The following is a 26,949-nucleotide window of genomic DNA, read 5'->3' on the forward strand; positions in this document are numbered from 1 at the left end:
CGAGAAATCTTGGTTAGAGAAGGAGGAATTCAGGAGCTAGTGAGTGTGTTGTCAGATCCAAATTCGTTGTCTTCTTCGAAATCTAAGGAGAAAGCATTAAGGGCGATTGATAACTTATGTTTCGGATCTGCTGGTTGTTTAAATGCATTAATGAGTTGCAAGTTCTTGGATCATTTGCTAAATCTGTTAAGAAATGGGGAGNAGCTTCTGATGCAGAGTGATTTAGATGTCATGGCTGGGAAGTTCGATCGACATACAAGGAACCTTTCTCGGATTTACTCAGCTGGGATTCTAAGCCATGGCTTCGCGATCGTTGTGTCGAAGCCTAATGGTAACGCTTGTAAAGATGAGATGAGGTTTTACATTAGGGATTTGTTGACGAGGATGAAGATTGGGGATCTGGAGATGAAGAAACAAGCTTTGGTTAAGCTTAATGAAGCTATGGAAGAAGATGATAGATATGTTAAGATTGTGATTGAGATTAGTGATATGGTTATTAGCCTTGTTGGGTTTCTTGATTCTGAGTTGGGGGTTCAAGAAGAGTCTGCGAAAGCTGTGTTTTTTATATCTGGGTTTGGTTCTTATAGGGGTGTTTTGATTAGATCGGGTGTGATTGGTCCTTTGGTTAGGGTTCTTGAGAATGGGAATGGTGTTGCTAAAGAAGCGTCTGCAAAGTGTTTGATGAGATTAACGGAGAATTCTGAGAATGCTTGGTCTGTCTCTGCTCATGGAGGTGTCTCAGCGTTGCTAAAGATATGTTCTTGCAGCGAGTTTGGTGGTGAATTGATCGGTGCTTCGTGTGGAGTGTTGAGAAATCTCGTTGGTGTTGAAGAGATCAAGAGGTATATGACTGAGGAAGATGATACTGTTGCCACTTTCATCAAGCTTATTGGATCCAAGGAAGAGATCGTTCAGGTAAATTCCATTGATCTTTTGTTAAGTATGTGTTGTAAAGACGAACAGACTCGAGAAATCTTGGTTAGAGAAGGAGGAATTCAGGAGCTAGTGAGTGTGTTGTCAGATCCAAATTCGTTGTCTTCTTCGAAATCTAAGGAGAAAGCATTAAGGGCGATTGATAACTTATGTTTCGGATCTGCTGGTTGTTTAAATGCATTAATGAGTTGCAAGTTCTTGGATCATTTGCTAAATCTGTTAAGAAATGGGGAGATCTCTGTTCAAGAATCAGCCTTGAAGGTCACATCTAGGCTATGTAGTTTGCAAGAAGAGGTTAAGAGGATAATGGGAGACGCTGGTTTTATGCCCGAGCTAGTTAAATTTCTTGACGCAAAATCTTTGGATGTAAGAGAAATGGCGAGTGTTGCGCTCTATTGTTTGATCTCGGTTCCAAGGAACAGGAAGAAGTTTGCACAAGACGACTTTAACATTAGCCACATTCTCCAGTTACTAGACCATGAAGATGGGAGCAATGTGAGCAGCGATTCGGGTAACACGAAGTTTTTGATATCGATTTTGATGTCTTTAACGAGCTGTAATAGCGCGAGAAGAAAGATTGCGACTTCAGGGTATTTGAAAANACGAGGATGAAGATTGGGGATCTGGAGATGAAGAAACAAGCTTTGGTTAAGCTTAATGAAGCTATGGAAGAAGATGATAGATATGTTAAGATTGTGATTGAGATTAGTGATATGGTTATTAGCCTTGTTGGGTTTCTTGATTCTGAGTTGGGGGTTCAAGAAGAGTCTGCGAAAGCTGTGTTTTTTATATCTGGGTTTGGTTCTTATAGGGGTGTTTTGATTAGATCGGGTGTGATTGGTCCTTTGGTTAGGGTTCTTGAGAATGGGAATGGTGTTGCTAAAGAAGCGTCTGCAAGGTGTTTGATGAGATTAACGGAGAATTCTGAGAATGCTTGGTCTGTCTCTGCTCATGGAGGTGTCTCAGCGTTGCTAAAGATATGTTCTTGCAGCGAGTTTGGTGGTGAATTGGTCGGTGCTTCGTGTGGAGTGTTGAGAAATCTCGTTGGTGTTGAAGAGATCAAGAGGTATATGACTGAAGAAGATGATACTGTTGCTACTTTCATCAAGCTTATTGGATCCAAGGAAGAGATCGTTCAGGTAAATTCTATTGATCTTTTGTTAAGTATGTGTTGTAAAGACGAACAAACCCGTGAGATCTTGGTTAGAGAAGGAGGAATTCAGGAGCTAGTGAGTGTGTTGTCAGATCCAAATTCGTTGTCTTCTTCGAAATCTAAGGAGGTGGCATTAAGGGCTATTGATAACTTATGTTTTGGATCTGCTGGTTGTTTGAATGCATTAATGAGTTGCAAGTTCTTGGATCATTTGCTAAATCTGTTACGAAATGGTGAAATCTCTGTTCAAGAATCAGCCTTGAAGGTCACATCTAGGCTATGTAGTTTGCAAGAAGAGGTTAAGAGGATAATGGGAGACGCTGGTTTTATGCCAGAGCTAGTTAAATTTCTTGACGCCAAATCTTTAGATGTAAGAGAAATGGCGAGCGTTGCGCTCTACTGTTTGATCTCGGTTCCAAGGAACAGGAAGAAGTTTGCACAAGACGACTTTAACATTAGCCACATTCTTCAGTTACTAGACCATGAAGATGGGAGCAATGTGAGCAGCGATTCGGGTAACACGAAGTTTTTGATATCGATTTTGATGTCTTTAACGAGCTGTAATAGCGCGAGAAGAAAGATTGCGACTTCAGGGTATTTGAAAAGCATTGAGAAGTTAGCAGAAACTGAAGGTTCAGATGCTAAGAAACTTGTGAAGAAGCTATCTATGAACAGATTCCGCAGCATACTCAGTGGTATTTGGCATACCTAATCTTTTTTTTTCCTTATAGTTTTTGTGAATTTTTCTTGAGTGTATATGTTTTACAAAGGTGTTTTTGTTAGTTTTCTTCCCACTAATCACGATTCCAATCCCATGTGACCTCCAAATTCGACTACACGAATATTAATATAGCTTTAGAACATTTCTTTTTCTTGGTTTCTTTTTTTCTCTTTATATTATTCTCCCTTTTAATTTTGTGAAATGCAAACAAAAAGAGTTATTTTTTTCAGTGGGTATCTTTTAAAAAAGTATTCTTTAGAAGTCTTTTTAACTAGAGAGATTCTTCTTAGAAGCTGCAATGTTTTGCACTTTTAGGATACATTACCCGATTATAAACATAACTTATTTAATGAAGTTCGATGACTAATTCAAACATTGAGCCTTTTACAGCTTCTTTTTGTTTGCAGAATAAACATTAGATTAAAGTCAATCTTGAATGGCAAAACTTCTAAATTAGATTATAAGACATACATTAAGATCCAAAGTTTAGGGATTTGATTAGAAAAATGGAAACTAAATATGGGGAATATAGTTATGTATAAATGCATGTATTCTTGGAAGTATATGGGAAAATGGGGAGGCACATGGAATCAAGTGATAAAGAAGCATGTGAGGCTGTATAGAGATAGAGTTGATATCTTCCATCTACCACAATTTAATTATATGGAGAGAGATAAGTGAGAGTGATGGATCAAATGAGAATTAAAAATTGTGTCTTCTTGTTACTCAGAACTTTTAGTGTTGTGAGTAAGATTTTGGGGGCCATGTGCGTTTGGTGACAAACAAGTATGCTTGTGCTAACTCTAGTTTGGGGACAGCTTCGTAACTCCTAGAAACGATCGTCCAAAACAGAGGTGGCCGGTTCTGTTTATAGTGTATATTTAATTTGGAGAAAGTGGGAAAGTTCTTCAGTTTGGTTTGGGAAATTAATTACTTTGATACAACCAAACTGGTATATCATTTTCTTTTCTCTTATAATTTGTTGCTCAATTTCTGGTTATGTTGGCTTTAGTTTGTTTGGTTAATTTTTATTGGGTTTGATTTTTTGTCAACTAGTTCAGTTTTCAATGTTGGTAGATTTGGTGTAGTTCCATTTAGATAAACTTTTCAGCCACCTCATGATTTTATATCATACTATCAACAATTTTTTTAAAAGGTTTTATTGCAACAATAACTTAAAATAATTTATTAGTATGACTAGGCCTGGGCATTCGGTTAACCATTCGGTTTCGGTTCGGTTGTATTCGGTTTCGGTTATTTTGGATATAGTAATATAGTAACCATTTGGATATTTATGAAATTTCGGTTTGGTTCGGTTCGGTTTCTTTCGGTTCGGTTTCGGTTTGGTTATTTAAATAAATAACCATAACTAACATAAATTATATTAACATTAACCAAATAAACCAAATATAACCAAAACTAACCGAATATAACCAAAATTAACCAAATATACAATAACAAAAATACAAAAAAGGGAAAAATATGGATTCAATTTTACAAAATAGTATTTAACTTTGTAAATTCAAAATAATAACATTTACATATATTGATTATTTAAAATATTTAATTGTTTTGAATCTAGAAATAATTTATATTTTAAGTTTATTTTATAGTTTTGCATAATATTAAGTATATAATATTTGATATCTTCTAGGTTTTCGGATATTTCGGTTAACCATTTAATTGTCGGTTCGGTTCGGTTCGGTTTCGGTTAGTTTGGATATAGATTTTTACTAACCATTCGGGTATTTGAAGAATTTCGGTTCGGTTCGGTTTAGTTTTTTTCGGTTCGGTTTCGGTCGGTTATTTGGTTATCGGTTATTTTGCCCAGCCCTAAGTATGACTCAACAAAAAAAAATCCTCAAGTTGCAAAAGAAAAGCCGTTTACTTAGGCAAATTTAGAACCAAGAAATTTAATTAAAAAAAGTTGTATGAAACATTGAAACGCTACTGATTGAATTATACATAGAACTTGAAATATAACTTTACCTAAAAAAACTTAAAAACTTTTCACCATCTGAAGCTCTGTTACATAGACGACAATAGACAATTGGACAAGCTCTTTTGGTGTATGAGTTTGAAAAGGATTTCGTCTGCTTTTGTGCAACCAGTCATATTTAGAACTTATCCTTCGTCATCAAATAACGTCAAATCTGTTAGAAGAAGAAGACAAATCCATGGACCAGTTTCTTCTTGTGTGTTTGTGTTTGGTCAAAACCTTCTCTTCTGTTTTGGAGTTTTGTTGGCAATATGGCAATTTTTCATCTTTCATTTGTCAAACTAACATTTTTAAAAAGTAACCGGAGGGTAAATGTAAAATTCACAGGTTAAATCTAATTTACATCCTTGCTATTTCCCAATATGTTAAATAACACATGCCAGTCCATGTGGAAGAATCAGATTAAAATATGAACATTCACGAGGAAGCATTTAGCTCCCTAGAAGGCTTGTTTTCCTCAACATTGGTTGTGTTGGCTTAGGTAGATCCGCTGTTGAAGTCAGCATTGACATAACTTGTTTGATGTTTGGTCTATTAATAGCTTGATGCTGAACACAGAGCAGACCAATATGAACGCATCTTCCTGCTTCAACTGGATTAACTGAATCAGAACCAGCATGATCTTCATCCAGTAGGTTCACTCCCCCAGTTTCGCTCCAAGAGTCCCATGCCTGTTACAACAAGTTAACAACCCGTGCAAAAATGTAAGAGTTAAGAATCAATCTATAGAGACCCATGCAAGTGTTTAAGATATGTTCTTACATATGAAAGAAGGTTTTTGCTATCTTTGCCATAGCTGAAGCTTGAAATCTCCTTGCCGATGATGATTTCGAGCATCAAAACTCTGAAGCTGTAAATGTCAGATTTCTAAGATACAACAATGGAACCTACGAGTTACAAGTATTTATGTGTTAGTACAGAATTTCTAAAAGTTGATGCATTGAGCTAAAGCTCAAATAAATGTCCAAAAGCTAAACAGAAACAAGCGAATTCACAAGTAAACATTGAACCATAAAAGGATAATATGTAGAAAAATCAGTTGTTTGGGATCTTACCGTATAGTTTCACTCGGCATCTCCAACACCATATGCAACAAGCACCAAAATCAAGCAAACAGAGGCTGAGAGTGCTAACAGTGATAATCTTGACTCGCTTGCTTCCAGCTGAAAAGGTCACAAGAAAACTCAACTGTTAACCACACTGCTACCCAAAAAGAACATGGTAAAGAAATGTAGTGATTATGTCGTCACACAAGTATAAGAAAAGATCTTTATGATGCCATGCCAAGGTCACATTCTAGACCACGTTGACCACTAGAACGTCACAAGTCAAAAAAGTTCTTAGTTTTATATTCCATGTTGCTTCAGCAGATAACTTTGAATATTCCTCCAATCTATGGCCCTTAACCATAAATAAAGTCAACAACTTTCTCTCTTAACCAGTCCCATCACAAAAACCAACACAAGGACTTTCCAATTTATTGGAAAAGAACGTTACCCTGTTATGAAATCAAAAGCAAGAGACTTTGGATGATGATGAGCCACAAACTAACTTAGGAGTTAGGATAAGCTTACCTGAAGAGTTGCAGATGTTCGCGAATTAATAAAGGTATGACTTTTCATGGGGGGCTTCAACAATTGGTCCCACTGCCCAGACTTTGAGGCTTAAACTCCCGTTCACGCATTTCATCGAACACATTCAGTGTATGACCCACAAGTTCCAAAAGTTCATAGCAGTAACTTAACAGAAAGACAAAGCTACTTTACCCAGAAAAGTATATTGGATTAATCCATCTGGGTATCGACGCTTGTAACCAAAGTCGAAGACTTTCATTGAAATAAGTATAAAAATGAGAGTGAAGAGGACGACACTTTCAAGTCACAATGCCTCAAAAATACATTTTTTTTTTTATCATTGCAACGGTTAATAACAATATTTTAACGAATACTATATGACCTGTCTTAGGTCAACGAAATGTTGGGGCTTTATGAGAGCACGTTCATGAAATTTACAAGTATATACTACTTATGTAGCTAGTGAAGTAGTGAGATAACAAGATCTTAGGATTATCGTCCTTGGATCATAGATTGTGTTATCTCATTTGCAGAGAAGAAATCATGAGATTGAGCATCTAACATTGGCAAATCGTTAAGAGTATGCACTGCAAATATCGGCTGCTTTGGTATTGGAAGATCTGTTGTAGAAGTAATCATGGATAGTACTTGAAGGGTGTTTGGCCTGTCAACGGCTTCGTGTTGCACACATAGCAGGCCGATCTGAACACATCTCGCCACTTCATATGCTTGGCATGTGTCAGTAAGATCTCTGTCCAGAAGATTTGATCCCCCGGTTTCAAGCCAAGCATCCCACGTCTGAATTTTAAGAAAAATAAGTGTTTCGAAAAGGCGATAGCAAAATGTCAAAACTTTGAATGGGAATCAAATAAAAGTGTCACTTACATATGCAAGAAGGCCTTTGCTCTCATCACCATATATGAATCTTGAGATCTTCTTCCCGCTGATGATTTCTAACAACAGAACTCCGAAACTATAGATGTCGGACTTCTCAGAGAACAACCCTGCCCATGCATACTCAGGAGACATATATCCTCTGTTCAAATGAGATTAATCAAAGTTAATATATGAGTGTAACCATGAATTTTTGTTAAGCATTGTTAATGAAGACCAGATTCTTACAGAGTTCCTACAACTCTGCGAGTGTTGTCTTGATATTGAGTTCCCTGAAACATCCGAGCCAGTCCAAAATCCGATATTTTTGGGTTCATTTTTTCGTCAAGAAGAATGTTGCTGACCTTCAGGTCACGGTGAATAACTCTGAGGCGTGAGTCACGGTGGAGATAAAGGAGTCCACGAGCAATACCTTGAATGATATTAAATCTCTTTGGCCAATCAAGCTCGAACTTTAGAGATGAATCTAGCCAAAAAAGATACGATAGATTAGTTACAGTGACACATTAAAAAAAAAATCTCATAATAAGATGGAAGGAAAAGGAAAAAGGACAAACCAAATATAAATATATCGAGGCTTTTGTTCACCATGAACTCATAAATCAGTAGCTTCTCTTCTCCTTCGATGCAGTATCCCAAAAGCCGAACCAAGTTTCTGTGTTGTAATTTTGAGATCAGTGTTATTTCATTCATGAACTCTTCTGTACCCTGACCGGAGCTACTAGCAAGACGTTTAACAGCTATTTCCTTCCCATCTACCAACTTTCCCTGGAAGAAAAGTTGCAGATAGTTAACTACAGAACAAAGAAAATAATTATTTGAGGAACGAAAACAGAATTTCACATACCTTGTAAACTGGACCAAATCCACCTTGACCAAGTTTATTTGAGGAACTGAAGTTATTGGTGGCAGTTCGTATTGTATGCATCTCAAAGAAATTGACGCCTGAGACATCTTGTGGTTCAAAACCTTTCTTCCGTGCATCTTGTAAAGTATCAACGAAAAACAGAAGTTAGTTCTACGACTACGAGTAAGATATGTGCATGTATTAGTGGTTGATTGTAGCAAAGGCTTAACTTCCAATAGAAGTGAGCAGATTAGACATTAGGAAGACGTGAAGTTTGACACAATATATACTAGTGAACCTAAAACTGATTCAGAGGAAAATATATAGAACAGCACTTTTGCTACGGTTGGATTACTAAGATAGATGAAAAATAGGGACAAGAAAAGTGAATGACATAGAGAGAGATAAAGCTGCTAAGTTTATCACTGTCTCACCATTTTGTTTCGCTCTGTATCTCCGCAACAGAAATGCGGCAACGACCAAGATCACGAAAATGGAAAGGCTGACAGTAGTACCTACAATAACTTTCCTTCGACTGCTTCCAGCTGAGATATTAACCAAAAAAATAAAACAATAAACCATGCTGCTACAGAACATTATAAACAAAAGTTGAATTTCAAATGTACGAATCAGAAGAAATGTGTTTCATCCTTACCCAATTCTGAACTTGCAAGACGAATGAAGAGAGTCTCTCCACTAGTCAAAAACTGTACTGTGTCTACAAGCTCCCCATTCCAAACCAAGCATCCAATTCCACTAATATAGGCAAAGGCTGTGCAAGAACAGTTGCCTAGACAACCCTGGTAGCACTGTTCTGCATTGAGAAAGCTTGCAAATTGATGCAGATCCGGAGTCTTTACATCGGTCATACGATAGAAGATATCTGTGTCCTTTCCTTTTGTTTTCAAAGAAGAGTCTGCCTGGCAAGACAGTAGAGTACGTCTAACACACCCACTTGTCCAGTTTCCTTTTCGCCACTCCTCATCAGACTTTGGTACAAACCCTTTCACGCACTCACACTTTGGGGGATTAGATCTCACACACAAACCATTAGGCCCGCATCTACCATATAGATCACATGGGTTGTCTGGGAGAGACAAGTGAAGCATCCAAGTTTTTCCATCATCCCAGAGGATCTTCATATGCCCGTCTGGTGTTAATTTAACATATGAAAGATTATAGTTTCTTAACGTGGAATAAGAGAAAGTTCCTGTGCCAGCTCCTATATCCTGGACAACGCTGAATGGACTTACATATGATGCATCAATTCCAGATATCCCAGAGAATCTTGTTTTCGCCCACGGACCACATCTCCAGTAAGGTACTGAGCCTCTTCTTATAAGGCCCTGTGTGGGGATTTGTGGTGTAATCTCCAGTGAGAACTCCCCAGGAGACGGATCGCTGTTACTTTTCCATGTAGTCAACACACGCTTCTTGCCATTAGGAATATCATACATCAACGATGACTGAGGCAGCATAGTATTACCAAGATTCTCAAAACTTTGCCATAGTTTTTCCCCTGAAACATCATCAATCACAACAAAATTTCCGGTGTCTAACAACTCCGCATGACATTTCTTGGATGTGAAACCTTCTCCTGTTGACCAAATAACTTCTTGTTTCCCCTCACGCAAGATCAGGCTCCCATTGATGCTGATAGTGAGACTTGCTGCAGAGCTTGTAACCGCCGTATCTCTGTTAGCAACCCACACAACAACCCGAGGAACAATTTTCTTAAACCAGATCCCAACATACTGATTCCGAGTATTATTAGGACTGAAGAAGCCTAGCTCATAAAACCCACTAGGGGAACTCAGAGTTTGTCCTATTGACAAAGGACTTGTTGTGTTTATAGCTGCATAACCACAAGTTGGGAATATGATTAGTAAGAGCAAGCAAGCAAATAAAACCATACCCATCTTTCTCTTGTATATTCTTCTTCCTCCTACAAAGATCTCTTCAAAACTTCATGTGGATAAACTCAGCATTGAGAGAGACTAAGAGAAAATAAATAAAGTAAAACCTCTTAGGATGTTCAGACTGCTTCTTTGAATATAAACAAGCTCTAAAATAGACCGTTGACTCAATGTACGAGAATGGAAACAAAAAACGAAGATTTAATGGACAAAGAAATCTCCCTATCTTACTGTCCACATAAATCTAAATACCGTGTTTATTACACATAAACTCATAAGTCTTTAAGTCAACCTTTCTACAAAGTAAACAAGTTTAGAACTTGTTATTTTGCATTCTTCGAGAAATACAAATACAGACAACGTGCAAGTTGATGAGTTAAACAGATCTAAAACACTAATTAAGGGAATATCATGACCTGTTTGTTTTTTTGAGTCAACCAAACTTTACTTATCTCGTTCAGGCATTTCACCGAACAGTTGCTGTGCATAATCCAAAACGTTAGGAAACACGCCGTTCATTGCTTCGTTAGTGTCGCCGGCGATATATATGATATAAATATAGTCCTGATCGAAACATATCGTCATGATGACGACGTCATCGTCGACTTCAACCGTAGAATATATATTTTTTTAGGGTCAAAAACCCAAAAGGAAAAAAAAAGGAAGTATTTTTAAAAACCTTTAATTTGAAGAAACGAAGGAAGGGAACAAATATAAAAAAGTTGGTTACTTTATTTTACAGGAGAAACAAACCACACTTTTGAATCACTCGAAGTTTCGTTAACGCCCTTGGATCACAGATTGTGTCAATCTCGTTGACCGTGATCAAATCGTTAGACGGAGATGACGCGTCATCTCGAGTGTGCACTGTAAACATGGGTTGTTTTGGTAATGGAAGATCTGATGTTGTGGTGAGCATAGACAGCAACTCGAGTGTGTTGGGTCTGTCTGAAGGTTGGTGTTGGATACAGAGCAGACCAATCTGCACACATCTTCCAACTTCGGATGGATGAGAAGAATCAGCAAGAGCTTGATCAAGAAGGTCAACTCCTTTGGTCTCACACCAAGATTCCCACGCCTGTTGTGTAGTTACATGTCTTAAGAGTATCAGAGCAAAGAACCTTCTTTTGAAAATGCTCTGTAAGTGTAGAAGTGTTTAACTTACATATTCAAGAAGAGTTTTCCCCTCTTCGTTGAATCTTGAGATCTTCTCCCCAGTGATGATCTCTAATAGCAGAACTCCGAAACTATAGATGTCTGATTTCTCAGAGAACACTCCAGTCCATGCGTACTCAGGAGCCATGTATCCTCTGTATAAACATCAAGATTGGTTATTACAGAGTTTCACCTATACAATTATCATGACTATGAGGAATCTTGTTAAAAATGTTTTCGATGAGAATGGTTCTTACAGAGTTCCTACAACCCTGCGAGTGTTTTCCTGACATAGGGTTCCCTGAAACATCCGAGCCAATCCGAAATCTGATATTTTTGGGATCATTTTCTCGTCCAGAAGAAGGTTGCTGACCTTCAGGTCACGGTGAATTACTCTGAGGCGTGAGTCACGGTGGAGATAGAGAAGTCCACGTGCAATACCTTGAATGATGTCAAATCTCTTTGGCCAAACAATCTCGAGCTTTAGAGTTGAATCTAGCCAATAAGATAGGACACATTAGTGATAGTAGTGACAATGACAATATCTCATATGATGGAAGAACCAAGAGGTTAAATGGAATAGAGGACTGACCAAAGAGGAAAACGTCGAGGCTTTTGTTCACCAAAAACTCATAAATCAATAGTTTCTCTTCTCCTTTGATGCTGCATCCCAAAAGCCGAACCAAGTTTTTATGTTGCAGTTTGGAGATTAGCCTTATTTCATTCATGAACTCGTCTGCACCCTGTCCAGAACTGCTAGAAAGGCGTTTAACGGCTATTTCCTTTCCGTCTACTAAATTTCCCTGGAAGAATAATTGCACACAGTTAAGGAAAATACAGAGCAAGAACAAAAAAAATAAAAGGAAATAGAACAGAATGATACATACCTTATATACTGGACCAAATCCACCTTGACCAAGTTTATTTGAGGAATTGAAGTCATTGGTGGCAGTACGTATGGTATGCATCGGAAAGAAATTTACCCCTGTGACATCTTGTGGTTCCATATCCTTCTTCCAAGCATGTCGTGAAGTGTTGACGAGAATTGTATCTGGTTCTACAAGTTAAAAGTGTGCATGTATTAGTGCTTACTTTGTAGCAGTTTACCATCCAAGTATTAACTTTCAATAGAATTGAACATATTAACACATCTAGCTTTAACAGACCATACACTAACTTCCCGAAAAGGAACTGTCTATTTGAGAAACAACTTTAGAATCCTACAAATTAGTGTATATTGGATGACGAGGAAGAGATTCATTTCCTTCGGATTTGGTTACAAAGCTAGATGAATAAAGGGACAAGAAAAAAGAGTGAGAGAGAGACCAAAAAGTCCTGTCTCACCATTTTGTTTTGTTCTGTATCTCCAGAACTTATATGCGGCAAAGACCAAGATCATGAAAATGGAAAGACTCCCAGTCCCAGTAGCACCTACAATAATCTTTGTTCGACTGCTTCCAGCTGATATAATCACCAGAAAACAAAAATTTTAAACCATGCTGCTCGAGAGATATAGAGAAAGTTGAAACTTCAAATGTAGTAAGTGAAACATAATATTATAAAAAATGCCTTTCATTCCTACCCAATTCCGAACTTGCAAGACGAAGGGAGAGAGATTCCCCATCAGACAAAAACTGAACTGTGTCTACCAGCTCTCGGTTCCATACCAAGCATCCAATACCACTAATATAAGCAAAGGCTGTACAGGAACAATTGCCTAGACAATCTTGGTAGCACTGTTCTGCACTGAGAAAGCCTGCAAGTTGGTACAGATCTGGAGTCTTTACATGGGACATATGGTAGAAGCCATCTGTCTCTTTGCCTTGTGTTTTTGAAGAAGAATTCGTATGGCAAGTTAAGTGCGTACGTCTCACACACCCACTTGTCCAGTTCCCTTTTCTCCACTCCTCATTTGACTTTGGTACAAACCCTTTCAAGCATATGCACTTTGGGTTTCTGGATCTCACACACAAACCAAAAGGCCCGCAAGCTCCATACAGATCACATGAGCTTGTTGGAGCCTCAAAGTGAAGCATCCAATGTTTCCCATCATTCCAAAGGATCTTCATTTTTCCCTCTGATGTTAGCGTTACATACGATAGTTTATAGTTTCGTAACATGGAATAAGAAAAAGATGCGGTGCCCTTTGCTACATCTTGGGCTACAGTGAATGGACTTACATATGATGCATCAATTCCAGGTATCCCAGAGAATCTTGTCTTTGCCCATGGACCACTTCTCCAGTGGTACGATGAGCCTCTCCTTATAAGGCCTTGTGGGGGAACTTGTGGTGTAAACTCCAGTGAGAATTCCCCAGGTGATGGATCACTGTTACTTCTCCATGAGGTCAACACACGATTCTTTCCACGGGGAATATCATAAGACACCGAAGACTGAGGCAGCATAGTATTACCAAGATTCTCGAAGCTTCTCCATAAAGTTTTCCCGGAAACATCATCAATTACAACAAGATTTCCAGTGTCTAAAAGCTCCGCATGACACTTGTTGGATGTGAAAGCCTCACCTGTTGACCAAATTACATCTTGTTTACCATCACGCAAGACCAGACTCCCGTTGGTGCTGATAGTAAGATTCGCCGCAGTTTTTGTGACCGGCTTACCTCTGTTAGCCACCCAGACAACCACCTGAGGAGTGATGTTCTTGAACCAGATCCCAACATACTGATTCCGAGAATTGTTAGGACTGAAGAAGCCTAACTCATAAACTCCATCAGGGGAGCTCAGAGTTTGTCCTATTAACAAAGGACTTGTTGTGTTTATATCTGCATTGGCACAAGTTGGGAATATAATCAGCAAGACCAAGCAAGCATATAAAACCATACCCATGTTTACTCCTATCTGTCTGCACAATTTCTTGTTATACGTAGATGAAGAGAGATCAATGAGACCAAAGGAATAAAGACTTTTCGTGTTATCCTCTATATCTTAAACATTGCACTAATTGATTATATTTTCTTTTGTCAAAGAGAATAATTATAGCTATAATCTAAACATAAGCATTAGAATAATCTGTGTTGACAGCTTTGACAAACAAGTACCATGTTACTCATCATTAAAGAGAATCTAGTAGATGAGTTCTTTTATTTTCCTCACTTTCGTCTTCTCATAAGTCAAACCTTAAACAATGTACGGGTTTTTACTATAACACCAACTCCTAGTGGCCAGCTTTTGAAATTTTGTATTTCGTTGGGGCATTTCATCAAACACTCCAATAACGTACACCACTTAAAGGTTCGCTACCGTTTCTGAAGTCTCCATCTGGGTTATAAGCAACTTTTTAAAAACCGACTTTAAAAGCTTTAACTGAAACAAAAACCACCACCAATAACGGCTAACTAGATTCATTGCCAATTCTTACTTTAAAAGCTTAAGGAAATTGCAAACTGCAATAGTGAAAGGTCTAAAAACATAGAAGAAGCTTACCATAAACACTGCCACGGGTTCAAGCATCAGCCACAACTGCTTGTGGCCAGCTTCGAAGACTTACAGTTCAGTTAGACATTTCACTGAACAGTTCGGTTAGGAAATTACCAACTCTTTGAACATGCCTTTTTGCATATAATGTGTATATAAATAATTATGGATGTAATTTTCTCTTTTTACATAATGAAATAATATAAGAAAATAGTGTAAGTTGAAATTATCAACAACATTAGAGAATTAATCACAAATTTACAGTTTCCATCACATATTGTAGCTCAACGTCCTTGGATCACAGACTCTGTCACCTCATTGACAGTGATCATCGAATCATTAGACGGTGATTCTTCATCTCTAGTGTGCACTGCAAATGTGGGTTGTTTAGGCAGAGGAAGATCTGATGTTGTGGTGAGCATAGACAGCAACTCAAGTGTGTTTGGTCTGTCTGCAGGTTTGTGTTGAACACAAAGCAAACCAATCTGGACACACCTTCCAACTTCAGATGGGTGATAAGAATCAGCAAGAGCTTGGTCCAAAAGATTAACTCCACGGGTTTCACACCAAGATTCCCATACCTGTGTTCGTTTAATAAGATCTTAAGAATACAAGAGCAACAAAACCTTTTGCAACCTCTGCAAGTGCATGAAAACATAAAGTCTCTGACTTACATATGCAAGAAGTGCTTTTCCTTCCTGGCCATAGCTGAACCTCGAGATCTTCTCTCCGCTGATGATTTCTAACAGTAGAACTCCGAAGCTGTAGATGTCTGATTTCTCAGAGAATACTCCAGTCCATGCATACTCAGGAGCCATATATCCTCTGTTTAAAACCAAATAGTTCACCCACTTTAATATATGGTTATCAATCTAGTTTAATATGTAACCAAAGAATGGTACTTACAGAGTTCCGACAACCCTGCGAGTTTTGTCCTGATATTGGGTTCCCTGAAACATCCGAGCCAATCCAAAATCTGATATCTTCGGGTTCATTTTCTCGTCCAGAAGAATGTTGCTGACCTTCAGGTCTCGGTGAATTACTCTGAGGCGTGAGTCACGGTGGAGATAGAGAAGTCCACGCGCAATACCTTGAATGATATCAAATCTCTTTGGCCAATCTAACTCGAGCCTTTTTCTTGAATCTAAGCGACAATATCATGTAAAAACTATACGGTAAGCAGTTCAACATAGAGAGAGTAAGCTAGACAAAAGTGGTATGATGTGACTGACCAAAGACAAAAGTATCTAGGCTTTTGTTCACCATATACTCATAAATCAATAGCTTCTCTTTTCCTTCGACACAGCATCCCAAAACCCGGACTAAGTTTCTGTGTTGGAGTTTTGATATCAGTACTATTTCATTCATGAACTCCTGTTTGCCTTGCTCAGAGCTGCTAGAAAGGCGTTTCACCGCAATTTCTCTTCCATCTGGCAGTTTTCCCTGAGGTAAGTTACAAATGTCATCTCAAGAAAAGACAGAATAGAAAAAGAGCAAAGAGTATAAAACATTTCTCACCTTGTAAACGGAACCAAATCCACCATATCCAAGTTTGTTTGATAGACTGAAACTATCTGTAGCAGTTTGTATGGTATTCATCTCAAAAAATTCTAAACCTGGGACGTCTTGTGTTTTCAGATCATTTCTCCATGCATCCTTTGATATATGAGCTGAAATTTGGGTAAGAATTTGTGTCAGTACCAACTGAGCATATTAAGAACTTTTAAAACAAGCGGAAACCAATGTAACAAAAAGAGCATATATGAATGAGTCTGTCAATTTAGTGTAGGTTTGATGTAGTGGAAACTAGACCTTTTTATGTAACAATAATTCGTAACAAATCTAAAAGAGCCTACAATTTTCTTGACAACCAAATGAATAGATGAGCAATAAGTGATTGTGAGCAATAAGTGATTGTGAGCAATAAGTGATTGTTCATAGTAAAGCCATCAATGTGTTACCTGCTCTGAATCTCCAAAAACCAAATGCAGCAAAGCACAAGATCACAAAAAGGGTTAGGCTCACTGTAATAGCAACAATGGACTTCTTGCTGTTATTTACATCTGCGAATTTAGGACAAGAATTAAACAATGAGTTCTATCGAAAATATCAATATCAGTGAAGTAGAAGGATATAATTGCATCTTTGAAATATCCTATAAGCCATACCTAGCTCAGAATGTGCAAGACGAATGGAAAGAACTTCTCCTCCTGCAGAAAATTGCACTGTGTCCATTAGGTCCTTGCTCCACATTAAGCACCCTATTCCAGGAATGTTCGCGAAGGCCACGCAAGAACAATTGTGGAGGCAGTTTTGGTGACATTCTTCAGCATCCACGGAATTTGCATATTCGTAAAAGTCAGGAGGCTTTACGTTGGGAACAGTAAGGAAGACGTTTGCATCTTTGCCAGTAGAGTTTGCAAGACAATATAGTTCGGTACGCCTCACACAACCACTAGTCCAGTTTCCTCTTTTCCACTCCTCAATGGATTTAGGAACGAAACCTTTGAAGCATTTACACTTTGGAGGTACTGATACAACACATAACCCAAAAGGTCCACACGCACCGTAAATATCACATGAGTTAACTGGACCCTCATAGCTTGATTCCCAGTCCATTCCATTATGCCGTAACACCTTCATTGATCCTTCTGATGTTAACAGTATACGTGAAAGTTTGTAGTATCTATCAAAATATAAAAAGTACCCTGACCCATTTACATCCTGGTGTATGCTGAATGGACTTGTGTATGAATCATCCATTTGCGGTAACCCGGTGAACCTTGTTTTAGCCCATGGACCGGTTCTATAATAAGGGGCAGAGCCTCTCATAACAAACCCCTGTGATGGCACTTGCGGTGTAATCTTAACCAAAAAGTCACCAGACGATGGATCAGTGGAATTTTTCCAAGAAGTCAACCCTCGCTTCTCACCAGTGACGAGATTATACATCATAGTTGACGTAGGTAGCAGAGTATTACCAAGATGCTCAAAGCTTTGCCATAGAGTATTTCCCGAAACTTTATCTATGAAAACAAAATTCCCACTGTCTGTAAGCTCTGCACGAGACCCTTTGGATGCAAAAACATCTCCGGTAGACCACATAACGCCATTTTTTCCATCAGATAACAGAAGAGTTCCGTTGCTGCTGATACAGAGATTTGCTGTGGGGTCTGTAACAGGCTTCTCTCTATTTGCCACCCACACAACCACCTGAGGAATGATACCCTTGAACCAGATTCCAACATACTGGTTTTGGGAGTTATTAAAACTGAAGAACCCCAATTCATAAACACCATTAGAGGAGCTAAGAGTTTTTCCTATTGACAAAGGACTCTCTTCCGTTATCTCTGCAAAGCTAAAACTTACAAAGATAGCAAATAAGAGCGAATAAGCAAAGAACAAGATCCTCTTCTTCCCCATGTATTTGTTTCTATCCAATAACTTATCTTCTTCAAATTAGATTAAGAAGCAAACATACAACAAGAGCAGGAAAGTCAAGAAACAAAAAATAGAAAAAAACTCAGGGACTTGTGGAAACTGTTATCAATGATGACTCAAATCAACCGCAACTATAAACAATGATGACTCAAATCAACCGCACTTTATGTTCCAAAATTTTACAATACTAATTTGTCAAATGGTTACGTAATTTCAATAAACAAAGTCCAACTTTATACCCATTCAAATACGCAAACATAGTCATGTTCATGTCCTTATTAGCTCATTGGGTAAAGAACCAGTGTTAGATTGGCACCTACAGGGTATGCACCAATTTCGAAAAAATAAAAAATTTCACAAGTCTGAACGCTTTGATTGACTGACCACAGATTGAATTTTCGCGTTTTCCCCATGTCTTGCTAGCTAGCTCTTTAGTATCCAGAATCTGCAAATGATAAACATCAACACCCTTGCATCAAATCAGATGACGAGGATATGATATATTTTCTTGTTGGCTTCTTAAAGAATTGTTTTTTTACCCTTAAAACACACATTAAATGTTACTTGTAGATTCATCGGAACAGCTTTGTTGAACACTGGAAGCTATTATAAATCTCATTGAGGCATTTCATCGAACAGTTGCAATGCATAATCAAAACGTTCAGAGCTCCGGTAATACCACTGGATCCTGATGCCCCGATCTACATATATGGCCAATTTGCAACTCCAGAGTCCAGACATCTGAGTTCAACTGTTTTTGACTGTACAAAATAACCGAAAAATTCAACAGTCAACATTGGTGTGCCAGTGACTCACCATAGAGACAAGACTACTTCAAGTCAAATTCTACAAGACTAGAATCTGAACCGGAGTTGACCAAAAAAAATAAACATTTGAACCGGAAAGTTCAAACCGAACCAAATTGAATCTGAATCTGAATCGGTTCGTATTCGGTAAAATCTTATCTGAGAATCTGAATCTGAATCTGAACGTTCGCAGCTCCACTTAAATATCGTTGGAATGCCCCTCAATCTACACATTGGCTATTTTCCAACACCGACTATATCTGGGTCTCACTGGGCCGATTTTAGTTTAAAGCCCAAAAGATCCAGTAAGATATTATTCCCCAAACTCTCTTTAACTGACTTTGATTTTGAATTTTGAAAAGAAGGGGAAGCAAGAGAGGTGAGAGCGAGAGAGGAGATGGAGGATTCAGGTGCGATTCTATGTCAGATCTCCATTTTCAAGGACATGCTTGATCAGGTTTCACTCTTCCCCTTCATCTTCTTCTTCTTCTTCACTGGTTTGTTTTCTCGTCTTTTAGCTTAATTTGAGCTGTGATCGAATGAAACAGGTCAATCAGGAGATCGAAGCAAACATTGAGGTGACGAGAGAGATCGAATCACAGATCGGAGCTTGTTCTGAGATGNTTTCAGATCATTTCTCCATGCATCCTTTGATATATGAGCTGAAATTTGGGTAAGAATTTGTGTCAGTACCAACTGAGCATATTAAGAACTTTTAAAACAAGCGGAAACCAATGTAACAAAAAGAGCATATATGAATGAGTCTGTCAATTTAGTGTAGGTTTGATGTAGTGGAAACTAGACCTTTTTATGTAACAATAATTCGTAACAAATCTAAAAGAGCCTACAATTTTCTTGACAACCAAATGAATAGATGAGCAATAAGTGATTGTGAGCAATAAGTGATTGTGAGCAATAAGTGATTGTTCATAGTAAAGCCATCAATGTGTTACCTGCTCTGAATCTCCAAAAACCAAATGCAGCAAAGCACAAGATCACAAAAAGGGTTAGGCTCACTGTAATAGCAACAATGGACTTCTTGCTGTTATTTACATCTGCGAATTTAGGACAAGAATTAAACAATGAGTTCTATCGAAAATATCAATATCAGTGAAGTAGAAGGATATAATTGCATCTTTGAAATATCCTATAAGCCATACCTAGCTCAGAATGTGCAAGACGAATGGAAAGAACTTCTCCTCCTGCAGAAAATTGCACTGTGTCCATTAGGTCCTTGCTCCACATTAAGCACCCTATTCCAGGAATGTTCGCGAAGGCCACGCAAGAACAATTGTGGAGGCAGTTTTGGTGACATTCTTCAGCATCCACGGAATTTGCATATTCGTAAAAGTCAGGAGGCTTTACGTTGGGAACAGTAAGGAAGACGTTTGCATCTTTGCCAGTAGAGTTTGCAAGACAATATAGTTCGGTACGCCTCACACAACCACTAGTCCAGTTTCCTCTTTTCCACTCCTCAATGGATTTAGGAACGAAACCTTTGAAGCATTTACACTTTGGAGGTTGATATGGGAGTTTTTGGTACAACAGGGAAGGCTAGTCCAGTTTCCTCTTTTCCACTCCTCAATGGATTTAGGAACGAAACCTTTGAAGCATTTACACTTTGGAGGTTGATATGGGAGTTTTTGGTACAACAGGGAAGGCTAGTCCAGTTTCCTCTTTTCCACTCCTCAATGGATTTAGGAACGAAACCTTTGAAGCATTTACACTTTGGAGGTTGATATGGGAGTTTTTGGTACAACAGGGAAGGCTAGTCCAGTTTCCTCTTTTCCACTCCTCAATGGATTTAGGAACGAAACCTTTGAAGCATTTACACTTTGGAGGTTGATATGGGAGTTTTTGGTACAACAGGGAAGGCTAGTCCAGTTTCCTCTTTTCCACTCCTCAATGGATTTAGGAACGAAACCTTTGAAGCATTTACACTTTGGAGGTTGATATGGGAGTTTTTGGTACAACAGGGAAGGCTAGTCCAGTTTCCTCTTTTCCACTCCTCAATGGATTTAGGAACGAAACCTTTGAAGCATTTACACTTTGGAGGTTGATATGGGAGTTTTTGGTACAACAGGGAAGGCTAGTCCAGTTTCCTCTTTTCCACTCCTCAATGGATTTAGGAACGAAACCTTTGAAGCATTTACACTTTGGAGGTTGATATGGGAGTTTTTGGTACAACAGGGAAGGCTAGTCCAGTTTCCTCTTTTCCACTCCTCAATGGATTTAGGAACGAAACCTTTGAAGCATTTACACTTTGGAGGTTGATATGGGAGTTTTTGGTACAACAGGGAAGGCTAGTCCAGTTTCCTCTTTTCCACTCCTCAATGGATTTAGGAACGAAACCTTTGAAGCATTTACACTTTGGAGGTTGATATGGGAGTTTTTGGTACAACAGGGAAGGCTAGTCCAGTTTCCTCTTTTCCACTCCTCAATGGATTTAGGAACGAAACCTTTGAAGCATTTACACTTTGGAGGTTGATATGGGAGTTTTTGGTACAACAGGGAAGGCTAGTCCAGTTTCCTCTTTTCCACTCCTCAATGGATTTAGGAACGAAACCTTTGAAGCATTTACACTTTGGAGGTTGATATGGGAGTTTTTGGTACAACAGGGAAGGCTAGTCCAGTTTCCTCTTTTCCACTCCTCAATGGATTTAGGAACGAAACCTTTGAAGCATTTACACTTTGGAGGTTGATATGGGAGTTTTTGGTACAACAGGGAAGGCTAGTCCAGTTTCCTCTTTTCCACTCCTCAATGGATTTAGGAACGAAACCTTTGAAGCATTTACACTTTGGAGGTTGATATGGGAGTTTTTGGTACAACAGGGAAGGCTAGTCCAGTTTCCTCTTTTCCACTCCTCAATGGATTTAGGAACGAAACCTTTGAAGCATTTACACTTTGGAGGTTGATATGGGAGTTTTTGGTACAACAGGGAAGGCTAGTCCAGTTTCCTCTTTTCCACTCCTCAATGGATTTAGGAACGAAACCTTTGAAGCATTTACACTTTGGAGGTTGATATGGGAGTTTTTGGTACAACAGGGAAGGCTAGTCCAGTTTCCTCTTTTCCACTCCTCAATGGATTTAGGAACGAAACCTTTGAAGCATTTACACTTTGGAGGTTGATATGGGAGTTTTTGGTACAACAGGGAAGGCTAGTCCAGTTTCCTCTTTTCCACTCCTCAATGGATTTAGGAACGAAACCTTTGAAGCATTTACACTTTGGAGGTTGATATGGGAGTTTTTGGTACAACAGGGAAGGCTAGTCCAGTTTCCTCTTTTCCACTCCTCAATGGATTTAGGAACGAAACCTTTGAAGCATTTACACTTTGGAGGTTGATATGGGAGTTTTTGGTACAACAGGGAAGGCTAGTCCAGTTTCCTCTTTTCCACTCCTCAATGGATTTAGGAACGAAACCTTTGAAGCATTTACACTTTGGAGGTTGATATGGGAGTTTTTGGTACAACAGGGAAGGCTAGTCCAGTTTCCTCTTTTCCACTCCTCAATGGATTTAGGAACGAAACCTTTGAAGCATTTACACTTTGGAGGTTGATATGGGAGTTTTTGGTACAACAGGGAAGGCTAGTCCAGTTTCCTCTTTTCCACTCCTCAATGGATTTAGGAACGAAACCTTTGAAGCATTTACACTTTGGAGGTTGATATGGGAGTTTTTGGTACAACAGGGAAGGCTAGTCCAGTTTCCTCTTTTCCACTCCTCAATGGATTTAGGAACGAAACCTTTGAAGCATTTACACTTTGGAGGTTGATATGGGAGTTTTTGGTACAACAGGGAAGGCTAGTCCAGTTTCCTCTTTTCCACTCCTCAATGGATTTAGGAACGAAACCTTTGAAGCATTTACACTTTGGAGGTTGATATGGGAGTTTTTGGTACAACAGGGAAGGCTAGTCCAGTTTCCTCTTTTCCACTCCTCAATGGATTTAGGAACGAAACCTTTGAAGCATTTACACTTTGGAGGTTGATATGGGAGTTTTTGGTACAACAGGGAAGGCTAGTCCAGTTTCCTCTTTTCCACTCCTCAATGGATTTAGGAACGAAACCTTTGAAGCATTTACACTTTGGAGGTTGATATGGGAGTTTTTGGTACAACAGGGAAGGCTAGTCCAGTTTCCTCTTTTCCACTCCTCAATGGATTTAGGAACGAAACCTTTGAAGCATTTACACTTTGGAGGTTGATATGGGAGTTTTTGGTACAACAGGGAAGGCTAGTCCAGTTTCCTCTTTTCCACTCCTCAATGGATTTAGGAACGAAACCTTTGAAGCATTTACACTTTGGTGAAGCTATTGGAGGATGAGATTTGTCGCCTGAGGAATGAACACAGTGAGCTGATTACAAGGCTAACAGAGAAACGGTGAACATTGATTGCATTGTTCTTGATTATGTCTAAATATTTAGATTTAATAAGAATTGATATGGGAGTTTTTGGTACAACAGGGAAGGGTTTGTGAAGATGTGTTTTGGATTCCAGAGTGATATTGAAGACGGTGACTTAAGGAGTTTAGTGTCAGAGAAGGAGTTTCTAGAAAACGAAGTTCGGATGTTGGAGGAGAAGAACTTGGATGTGAAGAACTCGATTTTGGCTTACATGGAAGATGAAATGAGGAATCTTTTGTCTGATTAGTGTTTCTGGAATGATGAAAGTGTTAGCCATAGTAATTTTCTCTATTTACTTAATGAAATAGTCTTTTACAAAAAAAAAAAGCATGTAAGGTGAAGTCATCAACATTTCAAAACTTGATTTCTCACCGCCCTAGGATCTCAGACTGTGTTATCTCATTGACAGTGATCAACCTCTTAGACGGTGACTCTTCATCCATTGTGTTCACTACAAATGTGGGTTGTTTTGGTGGTGGAAGATCTGATGTTGTGGTGAGCATAGACAGCAACTCAAGTGTGTTGGGTCTATCTGCAGTTTGGTGTTGGACACAGAGTAAGCCTATCTGAACACATCTCTCAACTTCTACCGGGTGACATGAATCAGCAAGTGCTTGATCAAGAAGATCAACTCCTCCAGTTTCACACCAAGATTCCCACGCCTGTTGTTCAGTTTCAGATCTTTAAGAATACAAAAGCAAGAAACCGCAAGTGTGTGAAAACTTTAAGTCTAACTTACATATGCAATAAGATTTTTTCCTTCTTCACCATAGCTGAATCTTGAGATCTTCTCTCCGCTGATGATTTCTAATAGCAGAACTCCGAAGCTGTAGATGTCAGATTTCTCAGAGAACATCCCAGTCCATGCATACTCAGGAGCCATATATCCTCTATGCAAACATCAAATAGTTTCAACCAAGATTAATACAAGATTACGGCTATGAATCCTGATTAATCATGTTTCTGAAAATAGAGAGTCTTACAGAGTTCCTACAACCCTGCGAGTATTGTCCTGATATTCAGTTCCCTGATACATCCGAGCCAATCCAAAATCTGATATCTTTGGATTCATCTTCTCGTCCAGAAGTATATTGCTAACCTTCAGATCTCGGTGAATTACCTTGAGGTGTGAGTCACGATGGAGATAGTGAATTCCACGAGCAATACCTTGAATGATTTCATATCTCTTTGGCCAGTCAATCTCAAGCTTTTTTCTTGAATCTAAGCAACAATACAGCGTAAAAACAATCATATCAGACAGTTCCATGTAGAGAAAAAAGCTGCTGACAGTAAGGAATAAGACAAGAAAGGACTCACCAAAGAGAAAAGTATCTAGGCTTTTGTTCAACATGAACTCATAAATCAACAGCTTCTCTTCTCCTTCAATGCAACATCCCAAAATCCGAACTAAGTTTTTATGTTGTAGTTTTGAGATGAGTACTATTTCATTCATGAACTCCTCTTTCCCCTGCCCCGAGCTGCTAGAAAGGCGTTTCACTGCAATTTCTCTTCCATCTTGCAGTTTTCCCTGAAACAGATTGCAGAAAGGTCATCAGGAGAGCATAAGAAAAATATAGAAAAGGGCAAAAAGGTTAAAAATTCTCTGACCTTATAAACTGGGCCAAATCCACCTTGTCCGAGTTTATTTGTGAGACTGAAATTATTGGTGGCAGTTTGAATGGTATATATCTCAAAGAAATTTAAACCTGGGACATCTTGTGGTTTCAGATCATTCCTCCATGTATCTTGGGAAGCACCATCCTTTAATATATTAGCTGAAACAAGAGTATCAAGAAAATGAATACTGTAAATAAACAACAAGAGATCAATATAGAGATAGCAGAGTCATCTATACGTTACCATTTTGTTTTACTCTGTATCTCCAGAAACCAAATGCAGCAGAAGCCATTATAACAAAAAGAGAAAGGCTCACAATACTAGCAGTAATGATCTTGTCACGCTCATTTCCATCTGAGATTAATAAGACGAAAGACAAATAAACATTACGCCATGCTGCTACTTAAGAGAACACTATCATTGGAGTGGAAGATCGAGCTGTAAATGATGGAGTAGCTCTTTCCTGTTATATTTTAAGCCATACCTAGTTCAGAACGTGCAAGACGAATGGAAATAATTTCTCCTCCTGGAGATAACTGCACAGTGTCTATTAGGTCTTGGTTCCACAATAAGCACCCTATTCCATTGATATAAGCAAAAGCCAAGCAAGAACAATTGTGGAGGCAACTTTGGTGGCATTCTTCAGCGTCCAAAAAAGTTTCAAATTCATACGAGTCTGGAAGCTTTATGTTGGGAACAGTATGGAAACCGTTTGCGTCCTTTGCAGTAGAGTTTGCTTGACAATGTAGTTCGGTACGCCTCTTACAACCATTAGTCCAATTTCCTCTTTTCCACTCCTCAGAGGATTTTGGTACAAACCCTTTGAAGCATTTACACTTTGGAGGTACTGACTCAACACAAAAACCAAAAGGTCCACACACACCGTACCTTTCACAATGATCGTCGGGAGCCTCAAAATCTAATTCCCAGTCACTCTCACTCTGCTGATAAATCTTCAATAAGCCCTCTGGTGTTATCATGATTCGTGAACGTGTGGAGTTTGTTTCTAAATAAGTGAAGGATGCAGACCCGTTTGTATCCTGCTGAACGGCGAATGGACTTGTATATGAATTATCCATTAGCGGTATACCGGTGAACCTTGTTTTAGCCCATGGACCGCTTCTCCAATAAGGATTTGAGCCTCTCATAATAAACACCTGTGATGGTACTTGCGTTGTAATCTGAACCACAAATTCACCAGGCGAAGGATCGTTTTCACTTTTCCAAGAAGTTAATGCCCGTTTCTCACCTGTGGTGAGATTATACATCAAGGTTGAGAAAGGGAGCATAGTATCACCAAGATTCTTAAAGCTTTCCCATAGAGTTCTTCCCGAAACATTGTCTATGACAACTAGATTTCCGTTGTCTGTAAGCTCTGCACGAGACCCATTAGTTGCAGAGATTTCTCCTATGGACCACACAACGCCATGTTTGCCGCTAAGTAACAGAAGACTTCCATTGCTGCTGACAGAGAGACTTGCAGTGGAGTCTGTAACAGGTTTTTCTCTATTAGCCACCCACACAACCACCTGAGGAATGATGCCCTTGAACCAGATGCCAACATACTGATTCTGAGAGTTATTAGGACTGAAGAACCCCAATTCATAGACTCCATTACGGGAGCTGAGAGTTTGTCCTATTGACAAAGGACGCTCTTTGGTTATCTCTGCATAGCTAAAACTTAAAAAGGTTATAAACAAGAGCAAAAAAACAAAGAACATGATCTTCTTAGCCCCCATATGTGTTTGTATCCACAAGAAATATGTTCTTGCAATCAATTTAAGGAACGAACATGTGAACAAGAGACTTGTTAAACTATTCTCAAGCAACCTATAGACAATGTTGACCAGACTGCATTGATGTTCCAGAAAAGTTAGGTATACATAACAAATTTCGAGACTTTTCACGTAGAAGTCAAACCTTCTTGTTGACAAAAACGAAAAATAAAAGTCCAAACTTTTTTCTAGGCCTCACATACCAACGTTGAATATTTAACACTTAAAAGAATTGTCATTTTCACCAAGAACCAGTCAAAGGTAGGCATCTATATTCTGCATCAA

The 26,949-nt window shown here is 38.8% G+C and overlaps 4 protein-coding genes, 1 long non-coding RNA gene and 1 pseudogene across 10 annotated transcripts in view; 2 read left to right on the plus strand and 4 right to left on the minus strand.

The window, feature by feature from the left end:
* Window positions 1-2,958, plus strand: part of LOC104703732 (vacuolar protein 8-like) — a 7,252-nt gene extending 4,294 nt beyond the window's left edge. The window contains exon 2 of the mRNA XM_010419804.2: window positions 1,581-2,958. Within this exon, the coding sequence (XP_010418106.1) occupies window positions 1,581-2,798 (1,218 nt within the window). The 3' untranslated portion in view covers window positions 2,799-2,958. The remainder of the gene's footprint in view (window positions 1-1,580) is intronic.
* LOC104703735 (G-type lectin S-receptor-like serine/threonine-protein kinase SD1-29) lies at window positions 5,068-10,127 on the minus strand. 2 transcript variants are annotated; one of them, XM_019228087.1, is made up of 8 exons: window positions 8,777-10,127; window positions 8,556-8,666; window positions 8,122-8,258; window positions 7,832-8,042; window positions 7,503-7,740; window positions 7,342-7,416; window positions 5,569-5,650; window positions 5,068-5,477 (listed from the first exon to the last, which is right to left on the minus strand). In XM_019228087.1, exons 1-8 carry the CDS (start codon window positions 10,038-10,040, stop codon window positions 5,238-5,240), a joined length of 2,358 nt encoding a protein of 785 aa, XP_019083632.1. In that variant the 5' UTR covers window positions 10,041-10,127; the 3' UTR covers window positions 5,068-5,237. The 2 variants fall into 2 exon arrangements, with proteins under 2 accessions (XP_019083632.1, XP_010418110.1); XM_010419808.2 differs by lacking the exons at window positions 5,068-5,477; window positions 5,569-5,650 and adding an exon at window positions 6,691-7,178 and having other exon boundaries at window positions 7,266-7,416.
* LOC104703734 lies at window positions 10,761-14,081 on the minus strand (annotated as a pseudogene).
* LOC104703736 (G-type lectin S-receptor-like serine/threonine-protein kinase At1g61440) lies at window positions 14,748-19,042 on the minus strand. Of its 5 annotated transcripts, none has more exons than XM_010419809.2 (9): window positions 18,620-19,042; window positions 18,452-18,512; window positions 16,795-17,976; window positions 16,588-16,689; window positions 16,145-16,296; window positions 15,859-16,069; window positions 15,533-15,770; window positions 15,301-15,451; window positions 14,748-15,207 (listed from the first exon to the last, which is right to left on the minus strand). In XM_010419809.2, the coding sequence occupies exons 1-9, from the start codon at window positions 18,641-18,643 to the stop codon at window positions 14,911-14,913; spliced, it is 2,418 nt and encodes an 805-aa protein (XP_010418111.1). In that variant the 5' UTR covers window positions 18,644-19,042; the 3' UTR covers window positions 14,748-14,910. The 5 variants fall into 5 exon arrangements, with proteins under 5 accessions (XP_010418111.1, XP_010418114.1, XP_010418115.1 ...); XM_010419812.2 differs by having other exon boundaries at window positions 16,795-17,984; XM_010419813.2 differs by having other exon boundaries at window positions 16,795-17,897; window positions 18,607-19,042.
* On the plus strand, window positions 23,172-23,710 carry LOC104703741. The gene is made up of 2 exons (XR_754239.1): window positions 23,172-23,249; window positions 23,333-23,710. It is a non-coding gene; the product is annotated as an uncharacterized LOC104703741 (long non-coding RNA).
* Window positions 23,534-26,648, minus strand: LOC104703740 (G-type lectin S-receptor-like serine/threonine-protein kinase At1g61480). Its single transcript, XM_010419816.2, has 7 exons — window positions 25,374-26,648; window positions 25,133-25,243; window positions 24,881-25,047; window positions 24,590-24,800; window positions 24,256-24,493; window positions 24,012-24,162; window positions 23,534-23,934 (listed from the first exon to the last, which is right to left on the minus strand). The coding sequence occupies exons 1-7, from the start codon at window positions 26,626-26,628 to the stop codon at window positions 23,641-23,643; spliced, it is 2,427 nt and encodes an 808-aa protein (XP_010418118.1). The 5' UTR covers window positions 26,629-26,648; the 3' UTR covers window positions 23,534-23,640.

Source organism: Camelina sativa, chromosome 7 (assembly GCF_000633955.1).
Source record: "Camelina sativa cultivar DH55 chromosome 7, Cs, whole genome shotgun sequence".
NCBI lineage: Eukaryota > Viridiplantae > Streptophyta > Magnoliopsida > Brassicales > Brassicaceae > Camelina > Camelina sativa.